The sequence below is a fragment of the Vulpes lagopus genome, chromosome 1 (genome assembly GCF_018345385.1).
Source record: "Vulpes lagopus strain Blue_001 chromosome 1, ASM1834538v1, whole genome shotgun sequence".
NCBI lineage: Eukaryota > Metazoa > Chordata > Mammalia > Carnivora > Canidae > Vulpes > Vulpes lagopus.
The window spans coordinates 97,571,309-97,597,811 of NC_054824.1; the positions used below are offsets into that span (position 1 = coordinate 97,571,309).

The 26,503-nt window shown below is 40.1% G+C and overlaps 1 protein-coding gene and 1 long non-coding RNA gene across 5 annotated transcripts in view; one reads left to right on the forward strand and one right to left on the reverse strand.

Moving 5' to 3' along the window:
• LNP1 (leukemia NUP98 fusion partner 1) overlaps window positions 1-26,503 on the reverse strand; it is a 41,310-nt gene that overhangs the window by 11,637 nt on the left and 3,170 nt on the right. For 2 of the 4 annotated variants that reach the window (XM_041750442.1, XM_041750434.1), the window contains exon 2: window positions 5,940-6,137. In XM_041750442.1, coding sequence (XP_041606376.1) covers window positions 5,940-6,104 — 165 coding nt within the window. In that variant the 5' untranslated portion in view covers window positions 6,105-6,137. Of the gene's footprint in view, window positions 1-5,939; window positions 6,138-6,287; window positions 6,299-10,871; window positions 11,056-26,503 lie in introns of those variants that run through there. The other 2 variants (XM_041750416.1, XM_041750425.1) reach the window with 2 other exon arrangements.
• LOC121488150 lies at window positions 62-20,692 on the forward strand. The gene is made up of 3 exons (XR_005986989.1): window positions 62-152; window positions 16,393-16,655; window positions 19,324-20,692. It is a non-coding gene; the product is annotated as an uncharacterized LOC121488150 (long non-coding RNA).

Below are 26,503 nucleotides of genomic sequence, written 5' to 3' on the forward strand. Positions count from 1 at the left end.
CGTGCGTCCTGCCTGCTGCGCGGCGGCCCGGGGGGCGTGGCCGGGCCCGGGGGGCGGGGCCGGGCTCGGGGGGCGGGGCCCGAGGCGCGCGCCGGCCGCCTGCGGAGCTTCACAGGCTGCTGCCGCTCTGAGGAAGATGAACCTCAGGTCAGGTAAGTGACTTGCCTAGGACGTGGGTGACAAGTGGCTTACCTCCAGGGGTAAAGCCGCATGCCTCAAGGTGGCATCTGTTTTTTGAATTAATAAGCCTACACTTTTCTCGTCAAAGGCAACAATGACTTCATCCTATTTCTAGGTGAGATTGCCTATACACGTGACTGTTGACGATGTACCACTTATAACAGAATTCTGTTACCAAATTAATAATGATTTGTAGGTCTTTAGGAATTAACGGAGAGGAATTTTACGATGCTATCGTAAGAGCCAAGAGGGTTGTAAATTCACCAACTAGCTACCTACGGAAGCAGCGTCGGAGGGAAAGAAGGATTCCAGTGGTCAACCGTAAAACGGTAGCTCTTTTATAAATAACAAAAGTAATCCCACTGAACGTCCTTTAGGTAAGCTCAAGGATGTTTTAAACTATTCAGTAAAATAGTATTTTTTAACTGGAGAAGTAAATAGACCCTGCTCTGTCAGACTCCGTAAATCAATGGGAAACTGTCATCAAGACCCCACCATTGGGGAATCCCCGGGGGGCTCAGCCGTTTGGCGCCGCCTTCGGCCCAGGGCCTGACCCCGGGGTCCCCAGATGGAGTCCCGGGTTGGGCTCCTTATGGGGAGCCTGCTTCTCCCTCTGCCTGTGTCTCTGCCTCTCTCTCTCTCTTTCTCTCTCTCTGTGTCTCTCATGAATAAATAAATGGAATCTTTAAAAAGAGAGAAAGAAAGAAAAACACCCTACCATAAGCCATAAACAGAGGTGAGTGGTAGGAAGAACTCCTTGGAGCTTATGGCACCCGCCTCAGACACTTGGAATCTTCTACTAGGGAACAACTCAAGGACTTGTCTTGCTCATCCAGAAACTGAAGTAACCAAACTAAGTGCATCTAAACCACATGCCACTGAGGTAATCCCAAATGACATCGAATTCAGTCTCGCACAGTATTTTCCCTAGTCCTCTACCGTGCAGTGATCCTCAGCTTTGGTATTGACACATCTTAGCTCAAGCTGCCAGAACAAAACACCACAGGCTGGCTGGTTTAACCAACAGAAATTCACCTCTCACAGTTGTGGAGGCTGGGAAGTCCGAGATTAAGGAGCTGGAGATTTCTCCCCAGTGAGAGGCTTCCTGCTGACTTGCAGACGGCCACCTTCTCTCTGTGTGCTTGCATGGCCTTTCCTCCGTGCATGCAGGTGAAGAAAGGGAGCAAGCTCTCTGGGTGTCTGTTCTTATCAGGGTACTAATTGTATCTGATAGGGCCTTACCTCATCTACATCTGATTACCTCCCAAAGGCATCATCTCCAAATACCATCACTTTGGGGGTTAAGGCTTCAGCATACGAATCTGGTGGGAGCGGGGGAGACATTCAGTCCATAACAACATAGGCCATATGCCAAACGTGAATATAAGATGACCTGTCTTCTCACGGTGATATTCAATGAGAAAGAGAAACATTAAAGACAAAGAGGGAAAGGCAAAACGAAAGTAATTAACTGAAGCATTATCTGGAAAGAAATTCCCAAGTTTCAACACTTCCAACGCTTAATAATAAGAAGCATAGATGCTTATTAGGTACCAGGCAACGTCCCAATTACATTAGATAAATTACTCACTGAATCTTCACTCCACCCTTCTGAGGGTTTTGTTCTTCTTTAGCAATACAAAAGATAAATATTTTTTCAGAACAAAACTTTTTAACAATCAATTTTACATTCTAAGCCGCAAGGAAATAGCAAAACATAAAGCAAAGGAAAAACAAAGACTAAAAAGAAAAGCAGTGTACTGTCTCTTCTACTTAACTTGGTAACACTCATTGACCCAAAGCCCTCTTGCTTGACCTATTTCGCAAGCACAAGTTTAGAGTTAACAGCTTACTTCTGATTCCAGGTTAAAATCACCTTTCTCCTGCGAGTCAGGGAATTGTAGATGAGCTCCAGTTAGAGGATTCTCTGGGGTTTCTAACTATTGAGGCTAAGGTGCAAATGTAAACCTCTGGTAGGTCTCCTTATTCAGGAGCACCCCCATTTCTAAGTGGTGGCAATGAACGATGAAGGGTAAGCCCCCAAAAGACTTGGCACTTTAATCCAGATATGACACCTCAGGGAGCAATGAGTGCATCCTCATTGGCACTTTTAGTGCCAATCCCCTTCTGAGATATCCAGTATTAGTGCCAATCCCCTTCTGAGGTATCCACTATTAGTGTCAATCCCCTTTACATATGGGGAATCTGAGGCAGAGAGAGGTAAGTAACTCAGTTATGCTGCTGGGGGTAGGCCCCGGAAAGCCACCTCTGGAGCCCTCCCTTCACCCTTCCTAGCCACTCTACTTGGCTGCCTTCCCAGCAACTCCTCCACATCTAGAAGACAGAAAACAAATCCGTAAAACATTATGCTACAAGTGCTTCCACAGAGTTGTCCCTGTTGCCTGAAACTATCACTAGTTTTCTATTGGAGATGAAGGCATTGTCCCCTATTGAAATGAAATGTACATTTAACCCGAAAAAAAACAAGAAATCACTGTTACTCATGGAACTTTAGGGTATCCCCTCACTTCAGGTTCCTAAGAAATCCTCCAACGGGGTCATGTCCCGCCCTATCCATGTCATGAGCAGCTGCAGGAGAACCACTCCTGTGGTGAGATGAGAGTGTGTGGCCATACTCAGGTCAATCAGGGATAAGAATAAAAATTAAAATATCTTCTACTGCTTTAAGTTAAGAACATGAAGAGAGAATATAAAAAATGGTTAAAGGTGATTATTTAAAAAAAAGAAAAAAGAAAAAAATCCCACAGACAGGGAGAGGCTCATATTATATCCCCTCAAATGATACCATGTAGGCAAGCACACCCTTGCCTACCTTGGAACACAGAGGAAGCCCTGGGAAAGCCTACCTGGAGTTAGCAAAGCCCTAGGCCAGGAGACTCAGTTCCTCCTTGAAGAGTCCTTTCATTTAGCATAATCCTCCCTTCTACTCGGACCACCAATGTTAAGAGAACCATGGTAAGCTGAAGAAGATGACTAGAAAGCTGGATAGGCTAAAGTATTAAAAATCCACTTTCAGGGATCCCTGGGTGGTGCAGCGGTTCAGCGCCTGCCTTTGGCCCAGGGCGCGATCCTGGAGACCCGGGATCGAATCCCACGTCGGGCTCCCGGTGCATGGAGCCTGCTTCTCCCTCTGCCTGTGTCTCTGCCTCTCTCTCTCTCTCTCTGTGACTATCATAAATAAAAAATAAAAAAATTTTTAAAAAATCCACTTTCAATGAGCAGAATAAATAAGGAATACGAAACCGTTTTACCTCAAGTTTGTATTAATGTGATGCTGGAGGTAGAAGGCACATTAGTTCTTCACAGACAGACTTCATATTACTTCACTTTTTTCCACCAAGAATATCAGGACAGTAAAGTTAGATTTTTAAAATTTACTTTAAATCAGTGATCACAGATTATTATACTGAGTTTTATCAAAAGGTAGTATTCTCTGAGCAGGACCAAGCCTTGTTCCTTATGCCAAATCTGTATTTTCTGCTAAACTAACTGGAAGTTCCACAAACACTGAGATCCAGTACATCTTCTGGTACCCTCTAAGCCTCTAGTGCCTTGCATAAGTAATGCCAGGAACCTCAATAAACAGGTTCAATGAATCAAGGCTCTGCCTCTATGGTTCTGCAGGAATCATGACCTGAAAGCCACTTTAGAAACCACATTCAAATGGGAAAGGAGGGAAAAACTCTTCTCTTCCTATGCCATGTAATATGGATGGATATAGGTTATCAATAGGTTGTGGGAGGGAAGAGCCTCAGATGGGAGTAGTGGGAAGAGAAGGAAAGAGAAAAGGCTAAGAGCAAGCTTTTCTTTTTAAGTTAGTCATTGAGCTCAAAGCAAAACACACATAAAAAATGAAAACCTAATTGTTCTCTTCTCTCTGAAATAAGAAAAATCTGAGCACGTTTTAGGGTTAGAAAAGTTAAGTGTCCAACTTCATACTCTTGTCATAAATATATGGCATTCTGTGACTGGAGATAGAGATTCAGACTCCTGACTATTTCCCAGGACCCTGCCCATACCGCCCTGGGTCCCCTGCTCTGTGTTCTGCACTGGTGCTCTCTCTACTCTCTTCGGTCGGGGGGTCATTTTTATTCCATGCTTTGTCTCCTTAAATAAACATACTTTCTGCATGTTAGTCTGATCATGGTGGAATTCATTGTTGACTTAGGGAATCTAGCTGAACATTCAGGCAAATGTTTGACTCTAGTATGAGCAGGAAGAGATATGTGGGCACAGTTTGGAAATGCCATACACAACACAACTAACTATTGCTAGTCCCAATAGTTTAATTCAAACAACCCTGCAACCTAAAAGCAGATTCTCTAAAAAGGGTGGATTATCTCAGTTTTAAAAGTCTAATAGATGCTAAAATTTATTCAACAAACCTATATTTTATAAGTCATGTTCCTTCCTTTGTTTTCATTTCAACAGTTCTAAAGGGCTGTTGAGATAAAGAGCAAATCACATTTTTTTCTCTTTGTTTCTCCCTGGTCCTCTCTATCTGGAAACTGGAAACTAATTGTACTTCTGGTTCACACACTGTGAATGCCTCACTTGAAGTGGAATATAAGAGATTAAAATGAGAGTGCAATAAACGGGTGTTCACTTACAACAGAATCATGGACGGTTAGAGCTAGAAGAGTTCCCAGAGGTCATCCAGTCCAGCCTCTCTTCTTTTTTACAAAAGGAACCTGGAGCTCAAAGAGCTGTTGACACTTGCCCTTTGTCTCTGGGTACGCATTTGGTAAGAAATCTATTTTCAAATATTTGTGTCTTAAAGAGATCTCATCCCTCAAGTTGGCTCATCACTTGGGAATAAGAGCCATCGCCATACCCACCATAATATCACTCACAGGCATTATGCATCTGGGAACTCTGAGGCTATAACTGAAATAAAAAACAGTGTCTCAACACTTATTTGGTTCCGGGGTTGACAAAAGCAGAAGGTTGGGGATGTATTCTCTATGGCTAGAATCCTAAGTGACTTGTGGAAAAGAAAAGCTGTATTATTGCTGTGTAACTGAAGCAGAGGACACATGTCTCTGCTGTGGAGTCTTCTAGTGGCACAGTTGAGCAGAGAACCACTGCCTGCACCTGCGGCTGAGTCCTCACCTGGTCAAGCCCACCCACTCCACTATCAGGAGCTTCCCCCTGCTTGCATCTTGCTCCCTAGACACTGTATGCTCTGCCTCCCTACGGAAAAGTAGTGCTGAGGGCTGAAAAATTTTGGTTCCATCACCCCTCAGAAAACCAAAGGGGAACCAGAAGAAAAAGTTTATCAAATTTATCAAAGGTAGTGATTTATTATGTGGACTCCCCAACTCTTTAGAGGTCTCAAATCAGGACGCTATGTTCAGTATTTCAAAAACACTACTGGAAATCACACATTGATCCATACCTGATGCTACACAGACTATCACATCAAGTTTCTTTCCTTTGGCTTGAATCATACTAACCCTCAGAACGATTGTCTCAGGTTTCTCAGGAGCACTGAATAGTAGTTAAAGGTATGTTAGGCTACTAAAAATGAAGAAATCTTTATCTAATAAATGAAAATCAGGTCCCCAGGAGGGCAAGATAAAATAACAAAAGGTATTTTTTGGTGGGTGTAAAAAGGTTTAGAAGAACTGATTTTTAACCAAAGAAGATGTATAAACCAAAGGCCTCTTCAAAAGTTATCAACTAGAAATCCCCCTCCCCTAGTCCAGCTCTCCCCTGGTTCTCTGACCATAACTCACTGGGCAGGGCAGGGAGGTTTTCCTGTAACTGGCATCTTGTGATCCACGACGGCCCCGGAGTCCTCGCTCATTCTCTTCCATCCAGCTGTGACCCCAGAAGCTGCTCATCCATTTCGCAAAAGACACATCATCATCATCATCATCATCATCATCTTTGTGCTCCATGTGTAGGTGATTCAAAATATCGAAGGCCTGTCCCTAAATTCGACAGACAGAAATATTATCCAACAGGGCTGACTTGATGAAACCCAGGATCTCCCCCAAAAGACAAAATGAAACTGGTATTTTCAAATGCTCTCCGATAATGGGATTCTTAAGGGAGAAAGATTTACTAAACAACCACTTCACCATCAGGCAGCCTCGGGGAATGTCTATTTATAAATTGTACAGCCCACATTCCCTCCCCTCCCCCTGTCTTTTTAAATTGAGGCTTTTTAATCCTTCCATCGCTGGGGCTTGTGCCTCCACGCCTAAGGGTGGGAAGCACAGTCCACTGGCTGGTTTTCCCTGTGCTGCGCTGCCAGTGGCATGTGATGGCATCTCCAGCTGTCAATGATGATGGAGCATGACCCTTATTATATGCCTGTCAGCTTCCAGCTAGCTCTGAAATGGGGCCACTTACAAGGGACAGACTGACTACAGCTGGCAAGATGGCCAGCTATTGGCATGTTATAGCTAATGTAGATATGCTCCTAATTAATAAAATTGATATTGAAACAAAAATTCAGCTCCTGGGTTCAAGGGAACAGTTTTTTTAATTGATGTATTATTTATATCTGTATAAATAGTACAGGTATGTGCATAATGTACAAACCTTAAATGTATAGTTTGATGAATTTCTACGTACACATACCCATAGATAACCACTACCATGCAGGTGGAGACATACAACATTTTTAGGACCCCAGCTGACTCCCCTTTTCCTTCTTCATCCTCCTTCCAAAAGGTAATGACTTCTGACCGCTGTCACTGTAGATTAATTTTGCCTGTTTTTGAACTTTCTTTCAGTGGAATTATACAGAATGTATTATTTTGTGTCATTCAACATTAGACTGGTGAGATTTATCCATACTTTTGCGCTATCAGTAGTTCATGCTTTATAGTACTACACTGTACGAATATCCCACATTTTAAAAAATTCAGTCTATGATGATCATTTGGGGCCATCACCTGGGCTGTTTCCAGTTGGGGCCATTATAAATAAAGCTTCTACGAATATTATAGTCCTTGTTTTTTAGTGGGCATTTTTTTTTTTAGATAACAGGACTAATTTATTAAGCCCCTACTTTGTGCCAGCTACAAAGTCAAATATTTTACATATGCTATTTTCATTATGACAACACTGTGACTGGGAGATTTGCATCACATTTTATAGATAAGGACACTGAAATTGAAATAGATCATCACTCGCCCCAGGTGAAATTACTACTAAGCAGCACAGCCAAGTCTGAAGCAAGGAGTAGAAAAATGAAGTCTGGACTCTTAACAACATTGCACCAGTATTCCAAGAGACCTTTGATAAAGCTTGCATTTTTAGACAGGCATTCCTGACCACTTTCCATGAAAACTCTTCCTTGAGCTGCAAAAAAGACGGGCTTAATAATTGTGACCAGTGTCCCCAGAGCATAGTACCACAATTTATAAGTTACTAAGGGAAAGTAACCAAAACATAGAATAGCTTGTAACGTTTTTTTTTTTTTAATTTTTATTTATTTATGATAGTCACACAGAGAGAGAGAGAGAGAGAGAGAGGCAGAGATACAGGCAGAGGGAGAAGCAGGCTCCATGCACCGGGAGCCCGAGGTGGGATTCAATCCCGGGTCTCCAGGATCGCGCCCTGGGCCAAAGGCAGGCGCCAAACCGCTGCGCCACCCAGGGATCCCGCAACGTTTTTATTTCTTGTTTTAGTGAGAGATGCGGGCTTGTTACTTTATAACATTTTTATTACAGAGTGCAGAAAGCCTGCTTCTCAATGACCCAGATGAGAAAGAAAAAGCTATAACTACATGCCACCACTCTTGATTGTTTCTGTTATTAAAGAAAGAAATAAGGTGACTTCCCTTGGGAAGGAAGGACCAGGTATGTCCACAAAACTTAACAATAGATAAACTTTTTTTTTCTATTTCTTGTTAGACAGAAATGGCTTTTCTTCCAATTTCAGAAACAAAAATAAGTAAATCTATGATCAGGGATAGAAAAACCCGAGCAGGTCATACCTGTTATGTCATTGCATAAAGGTACTTTGAAGAAAAAAAATATGATTTTATTTTATTTTTTAAAGAATTGATTTTTTAAAGATTTTATTTACTTATTCATAGAGACACAGAGAGAGAGGCAGAGACACAGGCAGAGGGAGAAGCAGGCTCCCTGTGGGGACCCGGATGTGGGACTCCATCCCTGGACCCTGGGATCATGCCCTGAGCCTACAGCATATGCTCAACCACTGAACCACCCAGGTGTCCCACGATTTTTTTTTAAAAACTTCTTTGAATGACGTCTATCTCTTGGAGTTCTAAACTCTTCTTTTAAGGCCTTATAGACAGAAGCAATTTAAATATTGGAAAATGTGCATGTATAAATTTGGAGATTTATTATGAGGAATTGGCTCATGTAATTAGAGACTAGTAAACTTCACAATCTGCCATCTGTAAACTAGAGACCCAGAAGAGACCCAGTGGTGTAATTCAGTCCAACACTAAAGACCTAATAACCAGGAGAGCCAACAGTGTAGATCCCAGTCCAAGGGCAGAAGAAGATGAGATAAGATATCCCAGTTTATGTAGTGAGGCAGGAAAAAAAGAGCTAATTCCTCCTTCTGTCTTTTGTTCTATTCAGACCCCCAACTGATCAGATGAGGCCCACCACAGGGAGAGGACAATCTACTTTATCCAGTCTATCATTTCAAATGTTAGTTTCATCTAGAAGCACCCTCCCAGACACAACCAGAAGTACTGTTTAATCTGGGCACTCCATAAAATTAACCATCACAGGCCTAATCCCATTCATGAGGGTTCCACCCTCTCCTCTATTTACCTCCCCAAATCCCTATCTCCAAACCATCACACTGGGGATTAGGCTCCAACATATGAATTTCGTAGAATCACAACATTTAGCCCATATCACAGTGCCCACATAAATAGCACCCAGTAAAAAATGGGGGGAACTAAGTCTCTCATGAGCATGTAAATGACATTTCACAAGTGTTGCCAAAACTCATTACTGGAGGAATTAAGCACATCCCTTGAGACTTTGATGGGGGGAAAAAACAAAAACAAACAACAACAACAAAAATCCTTTTGGAAGCTTGTGCCTGGCTTTCTTCAGACTTCACCCAATACGCCTTTCCCCTTTTTGGATTTTGTTCTGCATCCTTTCGGTGTAGTAAATCCTACCCATAAGTATAATTATATGCTGTGGATTCTTCTAGTAAATCCTTAACCGGGGGTGATGGTGTCAGAAGTGGGATTTATTAAAAACAACCCTGACTCATTGAAATATATCTATTTGGGGAAAGGAAATATGAAGAGGATACAATTATGAACTTTCAGTTCCCAATAGCTACCTAGTCATCTGTGGTATGAAACAGCAGCTGAGATGTCTGTTCTGGAAGGTGAAGGTTACCTATGGAATTTTAAAATGATATATCCAGCGCCAGGAGACTTGGATCCATTGGCTGCTTTTGGCCATGGCAGCTAAGGTGAAAGAATTAAAAAGTACAGCCTGGGTGATGTGTTTGTCAAATGCATCCAAAAAGAACATTTTGGGTGAGGCAAAATGTCGTATTTTGAATTGCTCACTCCTCCAAGTGGGAAGAAACAAGACTAAGTCAGTTCCAAGGCTGGCACAAACTTTAAACAAATCAGAAAAAAAAAGAAGAGGGTAAAATAACACTCTACCCACTGGTACAGCAGCCTGTTGCATTACAGCTGGGATCTCTAAGTAGTTGTAATGTTAATCCTGAAAGTGTTGAATTTATTGCTAAGGTTTGAGTAAACTTGCAAAAAAAAAAAAAGTGAAAGCGAGAGAGTTTCTAAAATAGATTGTTATTTTGTAGTTAGTGGTTCTGGGTATATGATTTTTTCAATGATGTAAAATATTATCGGCTTGTAATTTCATAAATGTTAGAGGGATTATTCTAATCTGGAAAAGCTGACCAATAAAAGGTGTTGGTAGAACAGGACTTCTTGCTTGGATGGATTATAACTTAAAATCTTTGAACATCTGAGTATTGAAATTCTCATAATTGATTATTTTTGCTATGAGAAAAGGCAGACAAAATAAAAGGAGAAAGAATCTTCACAGGAAAATACACTTTTTGAGGTTTCAAAAGCAGTTCTTAGTTTGATAATAAGTTCCTGTAAAATAAGATGTCTGACTCTTAGAGGCTGATGATTTTCTAGCCCAATTGTGCATATTTTTGAGTAGGTCAATTTGGACTCTGAGATTGACAAGATATAGAGGAATTAGAAGGACTTGGAACTCCACTATCTGACCCTGTAGTCTCTCATCTTTGCTGCTGGGGATAGGCATGAAGGAGGGCACGTGATGTCATAAGCATTGGGTTTTATATCCAACACCTCTTGAATTCTACCTCTGAAACTAGTAATACACTATATGTTAATTAATTGAACTTTAAATAAAATTTTCAAAAAAAAAAAAAAAAGAAAAGAAAAGGATGGGGGTAATGTAAACACATTCTGAAAACTTCTGAAAATTCAAGGTTTTGTCCTAACTAGTTCCTGAACATGCTGTGTCATTCTGGTTAAGTTGTATTAATGTTGTATTAATGTTTTTCTATGTAAATTCTTCTGTCCCTCTGTTAGGAATTCATTAAATCATCACCTATTAAGTGGAGCACAGACTGTCAGATGGTGAACTGTGACTTAATGACAGACCACAAGAGGAATTAAAATAGAGAAGTTTATTACTTACTAGTCCTGGAAGAAGTACCTGGCACACCTTGACAGGCCACATGAGGAGGTCAAGGCAGAGTGCAGGCAGAGAGAGAGAGAGGCAGACACTAGGGCACGTCTTTATTAGAGTCTGTAGGTGGAGTGCTTTGAGTTTCCTAGGGCTAAGGTTAGATTGGTCAATTGAAACCAAGAGGGCACTGTTTGATAAATCACACTGGAGTCTTATCTAGGGCGACACATGGTGAGAAGGCAGCGGGGGCAGGGGAAAGGAAGTGATAGCTGAAACTTACATGTGCTTGCGACTCTGTGGACTGCTATCTAGGGCATGTGCTTAGATGAGGGGACTAGTGCCAGTTAAGGTCACTGATGGCCAAAAAAAAATGATGTCAAGGCAGCAATATCATGGAGTAACTTAGCTAAATTTTCAATGACCTCTTTGCACCCAACCCTTTTTGATAGAAGAGGAGAATAAAAAATGAGTAAAAATATAAAGTAATGATTATTAAATGAGACACACTGGTTTTGTAGTAACATGGGAAAAAAACAAAAACCCAGCACCTGGGAAATGCAGGAAAGGAAGGCATTAATGACCTCTGTTTCTCGTAACTGCTCTGTTTTTCGGAACTGCTCCTGAATGCCAGTATTGCCTTCTCAGGATGCTGTGAAGTCTTGAATTCAAACCAACCACTGAACCTATCGTCACACCTGGCAGCGCTGACTGTGAGACAGCAATGGTGGGCCTAGCTCCTATGTTCCCATGAAAAGCACCTGTAGATGTTGTCCACACTCATGTGGCAAATGAACTGAGGTCAAAGACAAGCAAAATTGCCAAAACTACCTTCTGGAAACCCTTCTAAAACTAAGGACTCAACTGCATTGTTTGGACTGGGCAGAGAACCCCAAGGAAGCCACACTGGGGGCCCTATTAACCTCTAATGCCTAACTAATGTTTGTCTTCATCAGATGGCCTATCAGTTGCAAACTTTTTGTTTCCAAGGGTACTCTCTGGGACTGATTATACTTCTTGCATGTGTTCGTTGACTTTCATGGATTGCCTCAGTCCTGAAAAGCATGCAGGTCAGCTTCAACTTACTAGTCAGAGTTGTACGGTGCTTGAATTAATGATTCAAGCCAGGTAAAAAGGCTAATGCAAAAAAAAATTTTAGAGGAGAAAGCCACCTGGCTCTCTAATATTGACCTTTCTTGGGATCCCTGGGTGGTGCAGCGGTTTGGCGCCTGCCTTTGGCCCAGGGCGCGATCCTGGAGACCCGGGATCGAATCCCACGTCGGGCTCCCGGTGCATGCAGCCTGCTCCTCCCTCTGCCTGTGTCTCCGCCTCTCTCTCTCTCTCTCTCTCTCTCTCTCTCTCTGTATGACTATCATAAATAAAAATAAAAAAAAATAATAATAATAATTTAAAAATAATAATAATAATATTGACCTTTCTTGTTAATAGGATTTGTTTTAATTGGCTAAATCCAGGACCCTGGAGAGCACACAGAGTCAGTACTGCAAGATGCTTTCATCCTGCCACATTGGGTTCTACTCATAATAATTTTGCTCTAAAAAAGCCTTGGCCAAATGGACTGGACTTTGTAGAAAAGAGTTAACATAGTAGCCTGAGACTACATATCCTTAGAAAAGCCTTCTTGCTTGACCCTTGGCTGGCATCTGGGAACTTGGCTGGTAAACAGTTTTACAATAATATAAAACTTACCCTAACTGACAAGTGGCCTAAACTGCTTATACAACCAATGGTTTATATGGAACAACTGCTTTTTTTTTCTGGAAGTCTGGAATTTTTTTGCATGGGTTAGGCAGGGTGTGCCCACATGACTGGCATTCAATAAAAACCCTGGGTCCTGAGTTCCCAGTGAGTTTCCCTGGTAAACAACACATCTCAACACGGGAAGAATTAAACGTTCTATGTGACTCCACTGGGAAAGGGCTCGTGGAAGCTTGAGGCAGGTTTTGCTTTGCTGATTTTTCTTTGTGTCCTTTCCCTGTAATAGATCTTACTGCGGGTATAACTACATGCTGAGCCCTGTGGGTCCTGTGAGTCATGGAACCTAGGGCTGGTCTTTGGGACCCCCGATACAGGAAGAAAAGGGAACTCTAGATATTTGGCCAAAAATTCTCCCAAAGCAACAAGAGATGAAGTTACCCCCCAAAAGAAAATGAATTTGGTCTACTGATAGTAAATCAATCCACCTCATTTTTCTCCTAGGTAAGCCCATTTCCTTACATGTATGAGAAAGAAGGCTCCCTGCTTTGCCTGGACTAGGGCTCTCATAGCAAACATGGAGCAGCAAGGCAGCAGCAGGAGTTGTCAGGTCTCAGCAGCCAAAGAAGCACTGCTCTTCCAGCTTGTCTCAGGAGCCCTCGCTTAAGAGGAGGTCATGCCCCATCCTGGGAGCCTGGCCACCAGCTTTTCCTGGCAGATGCTTGGACACTTGCCCTGAGGAGAGGCTGCCAGGGGTGTGGGACCAAAGGGAGTTGCCCTTTTGAACCTGCTCAGTGCTCTGCTTTGCCAAGTCCATGGTGTGTACTCAAATGTGTCAAGTGGCTGAGACAACTGTAGTTTCTAGAGAGCTTGAATGTGTACCTCCTTACCATGCTCAGTGTGAAAGGAATTATCTTCTCTTAGAGGGTATGAAGCCTGTGGTGTGCGTGTTCTCATAAAGCATTCAGACATCACGGGTGCCCAGGTAATCAGTGAAAATAACCCTTGGGCTGTGTACAAATGAAGTGGCCTTTTCAATGCCCTCTTTCACATTTGCTGCTTCAGGAGACTGTGATCATGAAAAAAAAAAAAAAGATTTTCTCTTTATTTCATTCTCTCTTTCATTTTTTTAAATCTCCTATTTATTTTGATGCATTTCTTTTACTTAGTTCATTCTCCATAGCTCCTATTGTTATAGTAATTTATTTTCTCAGTTCATTTTTTTTTCTTGCCAGTTAAAGGGCAGAATTATTCCCCTCATTACTTTTTAGCTTGCCTGAGCCACTCTCATTCCATATGTACAGGGGCACCTGGGTGGCTCAGTGGTTGAGCGTCTACCTTTGGCTCAGTGTCCTGGGATCAAGTCCCCGCATCAGGCTCCCAGTAGGGAGCCTACTGTTCCCCCCTGCCTATGTCTCTGCCTCTCTGTGTCTCTCATGAATAAATAAAATCTTAAAAAAAGAAGAAGAAGAAGAAATGCTACATACAAAAGAACTAAGCTGCTACTTTTCATATATTTGTATGTAGTCAAAATATATCCATGATCTCTACACAGGTTTCACTTGCCAGAAAGCAGTGCTTGAATACTTGAAACTGAGTGCTGTTACATTTAATGTCCTGATTGTCAGAATGTTCTTTTATAGGTAACATGTTAAAATACAGTCATCCATTTCCATGATTGTTATCAAATTACACTGTGAAGTTTGCTATCCTGTTGCTTGGTGTTTGACCAAGCATCCAAAAGTATGTATTACTTGGGGGTACGTCATCATCCTTTATTATTCTAAAAAGCTACGCAGCTTATGTTATGAAAACTATTTTTTAAATATACTATAGTTGATGTATAAAATATCTGACAGGGGAAAAGGTGTGCATTCAGAGGTATGCCTACAAGAATATTGGTTATATAAATATCTAGTTACTTTGGCAGTAAGCATCATCAAGCTCTGCAGGATTTGGGCTAATGGGAGGCTTCATAATAGTCAAAGTTTTTAGATGTTGGAATAGGCTTTAAGAAGACAATATATCATCTCTTCCACAAGAGATCTTGACACATAGTATTGATTCTCATCTGCCAGAGATGGAATCTGTACAGCTTTGCCTTCAGTAGTGTTATTAACTGTATGGCCTCTCAAGGTCTTTTTGATCCCTGGGCAGCTATTATTCTAAAACACACTATTTGTTAAATTAACCGCTCTGTAAAAAAAACTTTACCGGTTTAGCTCATACTTTAGAAAAGGCTTCCTCCCAGTTATTAACTATAATTTCACAGATTCTAAGGGTAATGTCTCAGCACTCTTTTTTTAGTCTGAGTCTATAAGCCTCAGAAGTGCCCTAGAAAAGAATTGAGGGAATTAAAGAATCCTGTGAGTCTCACTTCTAAAGGGGAAAAATTTTGCAAGGTACAATAACAGAGTGGATCATCAAACATTTGAAGGAAACTGTGACAAAATACTTGTGACATTCAAAAAAAGAAATTGGAAAGATTAAAGTTTAAGTCCACAAACAATGGGTAGGAGTGCCTGGGTGGCTTCGTCAGTTGAATGTCAGACTTGATTTTGGCTCGGGTCATGAGCCACCCCCTCCAACAAGTCCCCGGCCGAGGACCAGCTCTGTGCTTGAGATTCTTTCTCTCCTTCTCCCTCTGTCCTTCTCCTCCTGCTCTCCCCATTTAAATAAACAAATAAATCTTAAAAAAAAAATAAACAATGGGTCATCTTCAGACTCTTATAAATAAAAACTTTAACTCCAAAACAATCTTTTCTGAGGATCAAATGCCATATACCCTTAGTATGAATATGGTCTTTCTAGAAAGAAATATAGCAAGATGTATTAAGATTTGTTTTAAATATTCACGTTTTTTGACTCAGAAATCAGAGGTATATGCAGAGAATATTTGTTCATCATAACATTATTTAAAATAGCAGAAATGTGGAGCACCTGGATGGCTCAGTCTGTTAGGTATCCCATTCTTGATTTTGGCTCAGGTCGTGAAATCGAGGTCATGGAATTGAGCCCCTTTCAGGCTGTGTGCTCAGCATGGAGTCTGGAGTCTGCTCGCCCCTCTTCATCCCCCTCTGCCCTTCCGCCCACATACACACACACTCTCTCCCTCTCTCTCTCAAATAAATAAGTAAAATCTTTTTTAAAAACAGCAGAAATGTGGAAACATCTTAAAAGCACAATTGGAGACCATGCTAATAAATTATGACATATTCATACAATAGAATTCTATGCAATCATTAAAAATCAAGGGATTAAATGATAAAGAAACTTCTTGATGGGGCCACGGTGCCCCCAATGTTTGGTCAAACATTATTCTGAATGTTTCTGTGAGGGTGTTTTTGTATGAGATTTACATTTTTTAAAGTATAAATTGTTATTCATTGCAAATAAAATTAAACTTTTTAAAAAATTTGAGTGTAGTTGACATACAATGAATGGTACATTAGCTTCAGGTGTACAACATAGTGATTCACCATCTCTATATGTTATGCTATGCTCCCCACAAGTGTAGCTACCATCTGCCACCATACAATGCTATTATAATATCATTGACTATATTCCCTATGCTGTGCCTTTTATTCCCATAACTTGTTCATTCTAGAATGAGGAGGTTGTATCTCCCACTCCTCTTCAGCAATTTTTGCCTAGTTTTGGCAACCATCAGTTTGGTCTCTTTTTATAGGTCTGATTCTGCTTTTTTGTTTGTTTATTCATTTGTTTTATTTTGTAGATTACACATGTAAGTGAAATCATGTGTTATTTGTCTTTTTCAGTCCGACTTATTTCACTTACTTCGCATTATACCCTCTAGGTCCATCCCTGTTGTCCCAAATGGCAAGATCTCTCGATGAGATTTATATTTCAATTGGTGGATTTTGAGCAAAGCAGATTGCCCTCCATCATATGGGTGGGCCTCATTTAATCAAATAACCTGAATGGAAAATAAGATTGACCTACTTCAAGCAAAAGGGAATTCTAACAGCCTTTGGAGTTCAATTGCAATACTGCTTCCCCTGGGTCTCCAGCCTGCTGACCCACCCTGCAGATTTTGGATTTGCCAGGCTCCATAATCATGTGAGTCAATTCCTTCAAATAAATCTCCCTCTCTCTTTCTACATAGCGCGTGCACACACACGCACATACACACACCCTATTGGTTTTGTTTCTCCGGAGAACAGTAATATACCGTTTATTAGTATGATCCCAATATCAACTGTGAAAAGATTTATTTTAAAATGACTCTTGCATGTCATACTTAATGGTAAAAGGCTGAAAGCTTTCCCCCTGAGATCAGGAAAAGGGCAAGAATGCCTATTCTCATCATTTTGATTCAACATAGTGCTAGAAGTTCTAGCCAGTGCAATAAGGGAAGAAAATGGGAAGGGGGTGAGGGAAGGCATACAGATTTTAAAGAAAGAAATATAATTGTCTCTATTTGCAGATAATGACTATCTTTATATAAAACCCAAGGGATTTACAAAAATGCTCCTAGAACCTATAAGTGATTTTCAGCAATGTCCCAAGATACTGGCTCAATACAAAGAAAAATTAATTGCATTTCTATATATGCAATATATACTATATATACTAAAAATGAACATATGGAAATCAAAAATAAAATTACAATACCATTTATAATTGCCCCAGAGAAAATGAAATACTTAGATACAAATCTAACAAAATATGTACAGAATCTGTATGCTGAAAATGACAAAAAGCTGATGAAAGGAATCAAAGAAGTCTAAAGAAATGGCAACCCTTATCCATGGATTAGAAGACTCCATAGAGTAAAGATGTCAGTTCTCCCCATACTGACTTCTAGGTTTAATGCAAATTCTTATCCAGGTGTTTATAGACATAGAAAGGCTTATTCTAAAATTTATATAGGGCAGCCCTGGTGGCGCAGCGGTTTAGCGGCGCCTGCAGCCTGGGGTGTGATCCTGGGATCGAGTCCCACATCGGGCTTCCTGCATGGAGCCTGCTTCTCCCTCCACCTGTGTCTCTTGCTCTCTCTGAATGAATGAATGAATAAATAAAATCTTTAAAAATAAATAAATAAATAAATAAATAAATAAAATTTATATAAATTCATAGAACACGAAATAGTTAAAAACAATTCTGAAACTGAGATGTAAAGTGGAGAATCATGATATACAATGTTATGGTTTACTGTATAGCTACAATAATAGAGACAGTGTGGCATTGATAGAAATACATATAGACCAATGGAACAGAACAGAGACTCTAGTAATAGATATAGATATTTAAACTAAATTTTGAAAAATTACAAAAACAAGTCAGTGGAGTAAGGAAAAACCTATTCAACAAATGGTGCTGGAACAACTGAACATTCACAGTTTAAAAATTGAATAAAAAAAAAAAATTGAATCCTCTGGCAGCCATCCAGCAGTGTATATGTGCTTGTATTCATCCTGTTATTTAAAAAAAAAAGCAAAAAATGAAAATGAATCTTGACCTATATCTCATACCTTACACAAAAATTAACTCACAATGGATCACAGACTTAAATATAAATTGTGAAGCTACAAAACTTTTAGAGAAAAAAATGGATAAAATGTTTGAGATCAAGAACTAGGCAAAGAGCAGTGCCTGGCTGGTTCAGTTCGTGAAGACTGTGACTCTTGATCTCAGGATTGTGGGTTTAAGCCTCACACTGGGTGCAGAGGTTACTTAAAAATAAAATCTTAAAAAATAAAAAAAGAACAAGGCAAAGAGTTCTTAGATTTGACACTAGATGTATAATTCATAAAAGCTGATTAACTAGATCTCATCATATTAAGATCTTTTACTCTGCAAATGGCTCTGTTAAGAAAATGAAAAGAGAAGCTAAAGATTGGGAGAAAATACTTACATTTGCAAATGTAGCCAACACGGACTAGTATCTGGAATATATAATAGCTTTCAAAATTTGACATTAAAAGGACAGTTTAATTAGGAAATGAACAAAAGACATTAAAGACATTTCATTGAAAAAGATATATAGATAGAAAATAAGCACATAGAAAGGTATCGACATCATTATCCTTCAGGTCAATGAAAATTAAAACCAAAATCAGATATCACTATAAACACCAGAATAGTGTCAACACCAAATGCTGGAGCAGAAGCAGAGAAGTTAAATCATTCTTATGGTACTGATGGGACTTAAAAATCGTACAGTCACTTTGGAAAATAGTGTTCTGGTTTATTTTTAAACTAAAAATGCAACTACTATATCCAGTAATTGTACTCTTACCGTAGAGAAATTAAAACCTATGTTTATGGGAATACCTGCACATGAACATACAGATTTGATATATACAACAATTTAGATTGTCCTTAGGAGAATTATGCTGAGTGAAAAAGTTCAGTCTCAAAAGAATACATACTATATAGTTTTATTTATACAGCACCCATGAAATAATAGTCAGATAGATGAAGAACAGTTTAGTGATTGCCAAGGATTAAGGATTGGGAGCAGGGGTTTTTGACTATATAAGTTTAGCATGAGGGAGTTTTGTGATGAAACACTTCTGTATTTTGATTGTAGTGGTAGTTACATGAAACGTGTTAAAACTGCACAGAACTGTAACATACACATACATAACATAAATGACATATATAACATACATGTATGTAATATACATAACCTACACATGAATGCATGTATAGCTGGTGAAATCTGAGTAAATTTTGTGGATTGTATCAATGTCAATTTCCTGGTTTTGATACTGTCTTACAGTTATACAAGTTGTCAATATTGGAAGAAGTGGTGTGAAGGATACATGGGGCCTCCATGTGCATTTATTTGCAACTTCCTATGAAACTACAATTATTTCATAATAAGGGTATAAAGAAAAATGACTAATACCAAGAAAAAGAAACTTCTCTAAATGGGTAGATATAAGATCAAAAGGCTATTAAGCTAGAGGTATTCTGGGAAGATAATAATGAAGACAGCCTAAGTTTTCAACCTCTCTGAAGCCCCACATAAAAACCAATAGAGCAACTGTAGAGCAAAATATCCGTGGACAACTCTATAGCAAATATTGGGGACAAGATGTACTCCACTTCCAAGGAGACAGCGTGGGTTCAAACCACCAGCAGCTAAGACCTGGGATAGTTGTCCTGCAGGAGGGAAAAGAAGCAAACAACAAGGCATCTGCCAGACCTGAGAACAGAAGAAACACAAAACAGCCAATGGTTTGGAAAACACAAGGGACCAATTTGAGAAGTGTTAATCTTTTATCCAGCAACATTGCTAAACTATTTGTTCTAGTAGATTATACTTTTTTAAGTCTTCTGTGGAGACAACCATATTGTCTATAAATAATGAAAAGTTACTTCTTTCTTTCCAATCTCCTTTTATTTCCTTTTATGTCTTATTATTTTGGCTAACATTTTCAGTACTACGTAATGGTACTTGGAATCCCCAACTGGTTCTTGACTTCAAAGAGAAAAGCACTAACATTTCACTATTAGGTATGATCATTTATTTAGATTTCCAGATGATATTTATCAGGGTTCTATAATAAAAATGTTTTTCTAACTGTGTTGCAGGCAAACATGGCGAGATAGTAACTGGTTAAATCTTAGTAGAAGATGGTGGTAGATTTAAAGGAATTGGAACTCTTTTTCTATTTCTCCTATTGGGAGTCTGAATTACCTCCCTGTGAATCTGTGCTGACTTTAGTAATGTCCCTGGTCCACACAGAACGATGTTTTAGAAAATTATGCAGCTTCTGCCTAGGGCTCTTGGGACATTTTCTCTAGGAACCCTTAGCTGCCACATGAATCTGACTGCCCTGATTGCCATGCTGGAAAGGCCACAAGAAGGTGTTCCCCCTGTATGGTCTCAAATAAGTCCAGTCTTCAAGCCATTTGTACCAAGGTGTGAGACACTGAGTGAAGCTGTCTTGAACCCTCCAGACAGTCCATCTGCCAGAAGAATAAACTGTTGACACCAACGAAGAGTCAATCAGGCCTCGTCCAAATTCCTGAGCAATAAAACTTTAAGATGTAATAAAATACATCTTAAATAAAACACAAAGTTGCTTTAAGCCACTGCCACTTGGGATGGTTGTTAAGCAGCAATAAATAACTAGAACCTAGGCACAGAAAACCTTTTTTATGGTTTTACATTTTTTTCATAATATAAAAAAATTATGTCTTCTCTTCATTATTGGATTGAGGCTAGTGTTCACTGGTTTGGAAAAACAACAAAAGGTAAAGATAGGGATGTTTGGCCTGGAGGACTGCAGGTTCAGTGCTAGATCAATGCTAAGAACAAGGCGGCATAACCAAAGCTACTAGTCTAATAGGAATAAATTAGACAATGGTACCCTTTATTGATGGAGACTCCACTGCAAGCCCATTGCTTAGTGATGGACCAGTACCTTTATGCAGTTCAGAAAAAGGAGCACCTTTCTTCAGGTAGACACAGCCTGATACCACACTGTGAGGAACAAAGTGTAGGCCAGACCTCAGCCCCGACTTGCTCCAGCATCCTCGGGCAGGGCACAATTCACGTGACCTATATGTACTATCCTTTCAAGTAGAAGCAAGGCAACATCTCTACATTTGCAAATGACACAAATTGTTGTGGGTGGTGATGAACTAAGTTGATGAGGATTGATGAGATGGATCTTACAAATCTGTGAGTGGGCAGAAAGGTGGCAAATGAGTGCATAAAATATACGTAATCTCGATCAGTCACTGCTAAAGAGGGAACAAGGTTACTGCAGATTGTTCCCCGAAGAAAAAGGCAGAGGCTTCTTCTGACAGCAAAAAGAACAGCCTCTTGATTGAATCATAAAGTGACATTCTCCCTGAGAAACAAAGAGGTACCACCCACTCAACTGATGCTATGATGGAAGTTGAATAAGGCAGAAACCATCAGGGGAAAAGTTAACACCTTGAGAGCTCAGAAGAAGCATAAACTTCTATATATCATAAGTGGAGTATGAAGGATAAATCAATCAGATCCCAATGAAAGTAGCTGCAATGGTATAGGTGGTAACTGCCTCCAGCATGCTTGGGACTGGAAACCAGTAGACGGGATGATGGTGGTAATGGAAGAACACAGCAGACTATTACTGGTGATGGCAGCAGTGGCAGCAATTGAGTTGGTTTCTTAGCTGATACCAGTGGTTGGACAGCAATGGTGGCATCAGATCATTAATGTTGGCAACAGTAATGGAAATGAAGTAGCGGTCAGAGAATTGTTCAACAGACACTTTATCAACTCTTTATTCAGTACTGACCACATTTCAGGTATTATGTTGCACGGATAAACGGATAAATAAGTTAAAAAACAATTATTGTGTGCCCAGCCATGTGATAGATGTGGGAGCACAAAGACAACTAGAACATTATTCTTACTCCTCGAGGACTTGGAACTGAGTATGGGTGGCACAATAGAACAAATAATTATGGCAATGTGGGAGCGGTGAGGAAAAGATTTATACTGTTGTATAGGTCCATTGCAGAAAGAAAAAGCATAGTCCTTTGCTCTGACATATAGCATGACAGGAGACACTCTGTTGGGCACTGTATAAGATAAAAAGATAAATATCAGACATAGCTTCTGCTTTGCGATGCTTATAGACTAATAGATGAGGTAGGACAAGTATAATCCTATAAAACAAGGTAAAAAGGGCTATGTTTTAAAAAGTTCCAGGAAAGTATTTTAGGAGTTTAAAAGAAGGCTCATGATATAGTTGACAATATTGTTTTAAGTAAATGAAAACTCTACCTATTTCATTCTAAATGTCATCTTTTCCTTCTTTGATACCCTTCAATATATTTACTTAAACGAGTATCTATTGAATGCTTATTGTATGCTTTGGACTGAATGTTTGTGTCTACACACACACACACACACACACACACACACACCAAATTCTTAGGTTGAATTCCTAACTTCTAATGTGATGATGTTTGGAGATGGAGACTTTGGGAGGTAATTAGGGTTAAGTGAGGTCATGAGGGCGGGGCTCTGATCCCATGAGATTAGTGCCTTTAGAAGAAGAGGCACTCAAGAGCTGGCATGCATGAGCTCTCTCTCTAAAGAGCTAACCGAGAGAGAGAGAGAGAGAGAGAGAGAGAGAGAGAGAGAGAGAGAGAGACATCCCATGAGGACGGAAGGAGAAGGCAGCCATCTACAAGCCAAGAATAGAGCTCTCACTAGAAACCACCCTGACCAGACCTTGATCTTGGACTTCCCAGTTTCCAGAATTGTGAGACATAAATTTCCATTGCTCAAGTCACCCAGTCTATGCTGTTTGGTTATAATAGCCCTAGGAAGCTAATACAGATTTTGGTACAGTGAATGAGGTCTCAGTCTCCCAAGATTCATGTCCTCAAATGCAAAACACGTTCATTTCATCCCAACTACCCCCTAAAGTCTTAACTCATTCTAGCATCTACTCTAAAATCTAAGATTCGAAGTCTTACTTCAATATCATTGAAATCAAGTACAGGTGAGACTTAAGAGATGATTTATCCTGAGGCAAGATTCCTGTCCAGCTGTGAACCTGTGAAATGTTATTTGCTTCTAAAACACAATGATGTGGGACCCCTAGGTGGCTCAGCGGTTCAGTACCTGCCTTTGGCCCAGGGCATGATCCTGGAGTTCCAGGATTGAGTTCTGCATCAGGCTCCTGACATGGAGCCTGCTTCTTCCTCTGTCTGTGTTTCTGCCTCTCTCTCTATGTCTATATTTATCACGAATAAATATATAAATAAATCTTTAAAAAAAATAAAAATAAAACACAATGATGTGACAGACATATTACAGACATTTCCATTCCAAAAAGGAAAAATATGAAAGAAGGGGTAAGGGGTCCCAAACAAGATTCAAAATTTAGTATGCAAATCCCACCAGACCTGAAGGCTCAGGAATAATCCTCTTTGTTCCTATACTCTGCCCTCCAGGCCCAACAGGGTGGCAGTGTCACCTCAGTAGGGAAGGGAAGCAGCCCTGTCCATGAGTTCTCTACATGTGTAACCCTGCCCCTGAGGCACTCGGTAGGGCTATCCTGGTGGGGCCACCCTTGATAGAGGAAAAACCAGTCTTGCCCCCCCCCACCTCTGAGTCTGTGGTGGGAATGGCCCTTTCTGATTTCTGAACAACTTTTGTGTCATTTTTCCCTTTTGAAAGATAAAGCCTTCTTATAGCAGTATAGGTCTATGGTCCCACATGGCCCCATGCCATAATATCCCCAAAGTCCAATAGCTTTCCTTTATTCTGCCCTTCTTCTTTTTTCTTTTTTGGTCCTCTTTAGTTCCAGCTGGCAGTTTCTTCTGGTATCATCCTATCTCTCTGGCCTCTGCTGAGATGGCTGATGAAGCCCATCAAGATCTATCAAATAGCCATTCAGTCACGCCATTAATTTCTCTTAAGAATAAGTTTTCTCATTCTTTGCACTATGGATAAGCTAAGAATTTTCCAATCTGCAAGTTTTAATTCCTTTTTACTTAACAGTTCCTTCTTCAATTGATCTGTTTCCTCTTCCATTTTACTATAAGCAATAGGGTGAACCTAAACCCCACCTTCAATACTTTGCTTAGAAATCTCTTCTACTAAAAAAAAAAGAAAAGAAAAGAAAGAAATCTCTTCTACTAAATATCCAATTTCATCACTCATAAGTTCTTTCTTTTACAAGACACAAGGACACAATTCAGCCAAGTTCTTTGGCACTTTATAAGAAAAATCACTTTCCTCCAGTTTCTAATAGCCTGTTCCTCATTTCCTCTGAGACCTCACTAAAATAGCCTTTAACATCCATATTTTTACCAACATTCTGTTCGTAATTATGTATTTGTGGAAGAAAATGGAAACTTCATCTCCATCTCTTATTTTTTCTTTCTGAGCCCTCAACAGAATTGTGTTTATGTTCTATGTCTACCAACAGTTGTTTCACAGAAATCTCAGCTTTTTCTAGCACATAAAACTCTTTCAGCCTATACCCATCACAACTCCAAAGCCACTTCCACATTTTTAGGCATTTCTTATAGCAGCACTCCACTCGTGGTACCCAAATCTGTATTACTTAGCATGCCCCAGAAACTATTGGAACCGTGAGTTCTGACTAGAACCAGAAACTAGGATATACATATTTATAAGATTTACTATAAGGAATGAACTCATCCAATTAGTCCACGCTGAGAAGTCCCAAGATCTGCAGCTGAGAGAGACTCAAGAGAGATGATGGTACAAATTCTAGTCTGAAAGCTGGCAAGCTCAAGAACCAAGAGCCAGTGCTTCAATTACAAAGGCAAGAAAAAAAATCAACGTCCCAGCTCAAGGTTGTCAAGCAGTGGAACCTCCCCCTTACTGAGGGAAAGTCAGCCTTTTTATTCTTTTTAAGCCTTCAATTGATTAGGGCCACTCACATTAGGAAGAGCAATCTGCTTTACTCAGTCTATTGTTTCAGATGTTAATCTCATCCAAAAACAGCCTCACAGACACACCCAGAATAACTTGTGACCAAATATCTGGGCACCTCATTGCTGAGTCAACACATAAAATTAAACCATTACACTGACTATCTTCGGGGCTCTGGAGTACAGGACAAACAAAGTTCCTGTCTTCATAGAGTTTATGTACTGTGACAGGTCACATAAATCATTTTGAACACTGTTAAGAACTATGAATGTGGACCAAGGAAATAGAAGTAGTGTTTGGGAGGAGGTGGAGATGGACAGACATTTAACCTCACAGGAAGTAGAGAAGGTCTAAAAGTTTTTGAGCTCAAGAATGAAATTGGGAGTTGTACTTTGGAAAGAGTAATCTATTATCTAAGTGCAGAGTGACACATAGAAGAGAGGTACTAGAAGCTAGGAATCTAATACAGCATTCAGAAAAAATAAAGAAATAGAGAAAAGAGGAAAAAGGGAAGCAACAACTATTTATTCAGCATCTGTTATGTGTCAGACATACTTTTAAGTGTTCTCATGTATTTGAATGGGGGATGGCAGGGGACATGAAAAGGAAGAAAAATATTTATAAGATATTACAAAAGAATCAAATAGACTTCACAGCAGATTTTGTGTTTACATATGTATATGTTGGTACATTCGCTTGTGCTCAGTTAGTAGGGTTGGAAAAGAGGAAGAACCAAAAAGTCTAGGCTTTCAAATTGGGTAACCAGTAAGGTCACCGAGGTATTGTGGCGGGGGGGGGGGGGGGGGGGGGAGGATTTTACAAAGGGAAAGAGGAGGGAAGATGATGAGTTATATTTTTTTCAAATGAGGCATCCAGGCAAAGATGCTAAGGAAATTACAGGGCTAGAGGTAAAGGGCTAAGTCGTACCAGGAGATATTCAGATATTGATGATCTTTGGAGAAATGGTACCTGAAGCAATGAGATATACTTTGGTTACTAATTAATGGAGAGATTGCAGACAAAGAAGAGGACAAATTCTTATGGATTCCTATACTTAGGAAGATCTGGAGCTGTGCTGTCCAAAGTGGTAACCATAGTCACAGGAAGCTATCTAAATTGATTTAAATGAAAACAAAAAGTTTAGTCACACTAGCTATATTCTCCAAGTGCTCCTTAGCCACAGGTTGCTATTGGATATCAATAGATACCAATCACATTGGATGTCACAGATATATAAAACACTTCTAACATCACAGAAAGTTCTTTCTTAAAAAAGATTTTATTTACTTATTCATGAGAGACACAGAGAGTCAGAGAGGCAGAGACAAGGCAGAGGGAGAAGAAGGATCCCTGAGGGGATCCTCATGTGGGACTCAATCCCAGGACCCCATGATCACGACCTGAGCCAAAGGCAGATGCTCAACTGCTGAGCCACCGAGGTGTCCCCACAGAAGGTTCTGTTGGACAGCATTTATCTAGAAATTGGTCAGAGATTAGAAAAATCAGGAGAATTTAGTCCCCTGAAAGCCGGGGA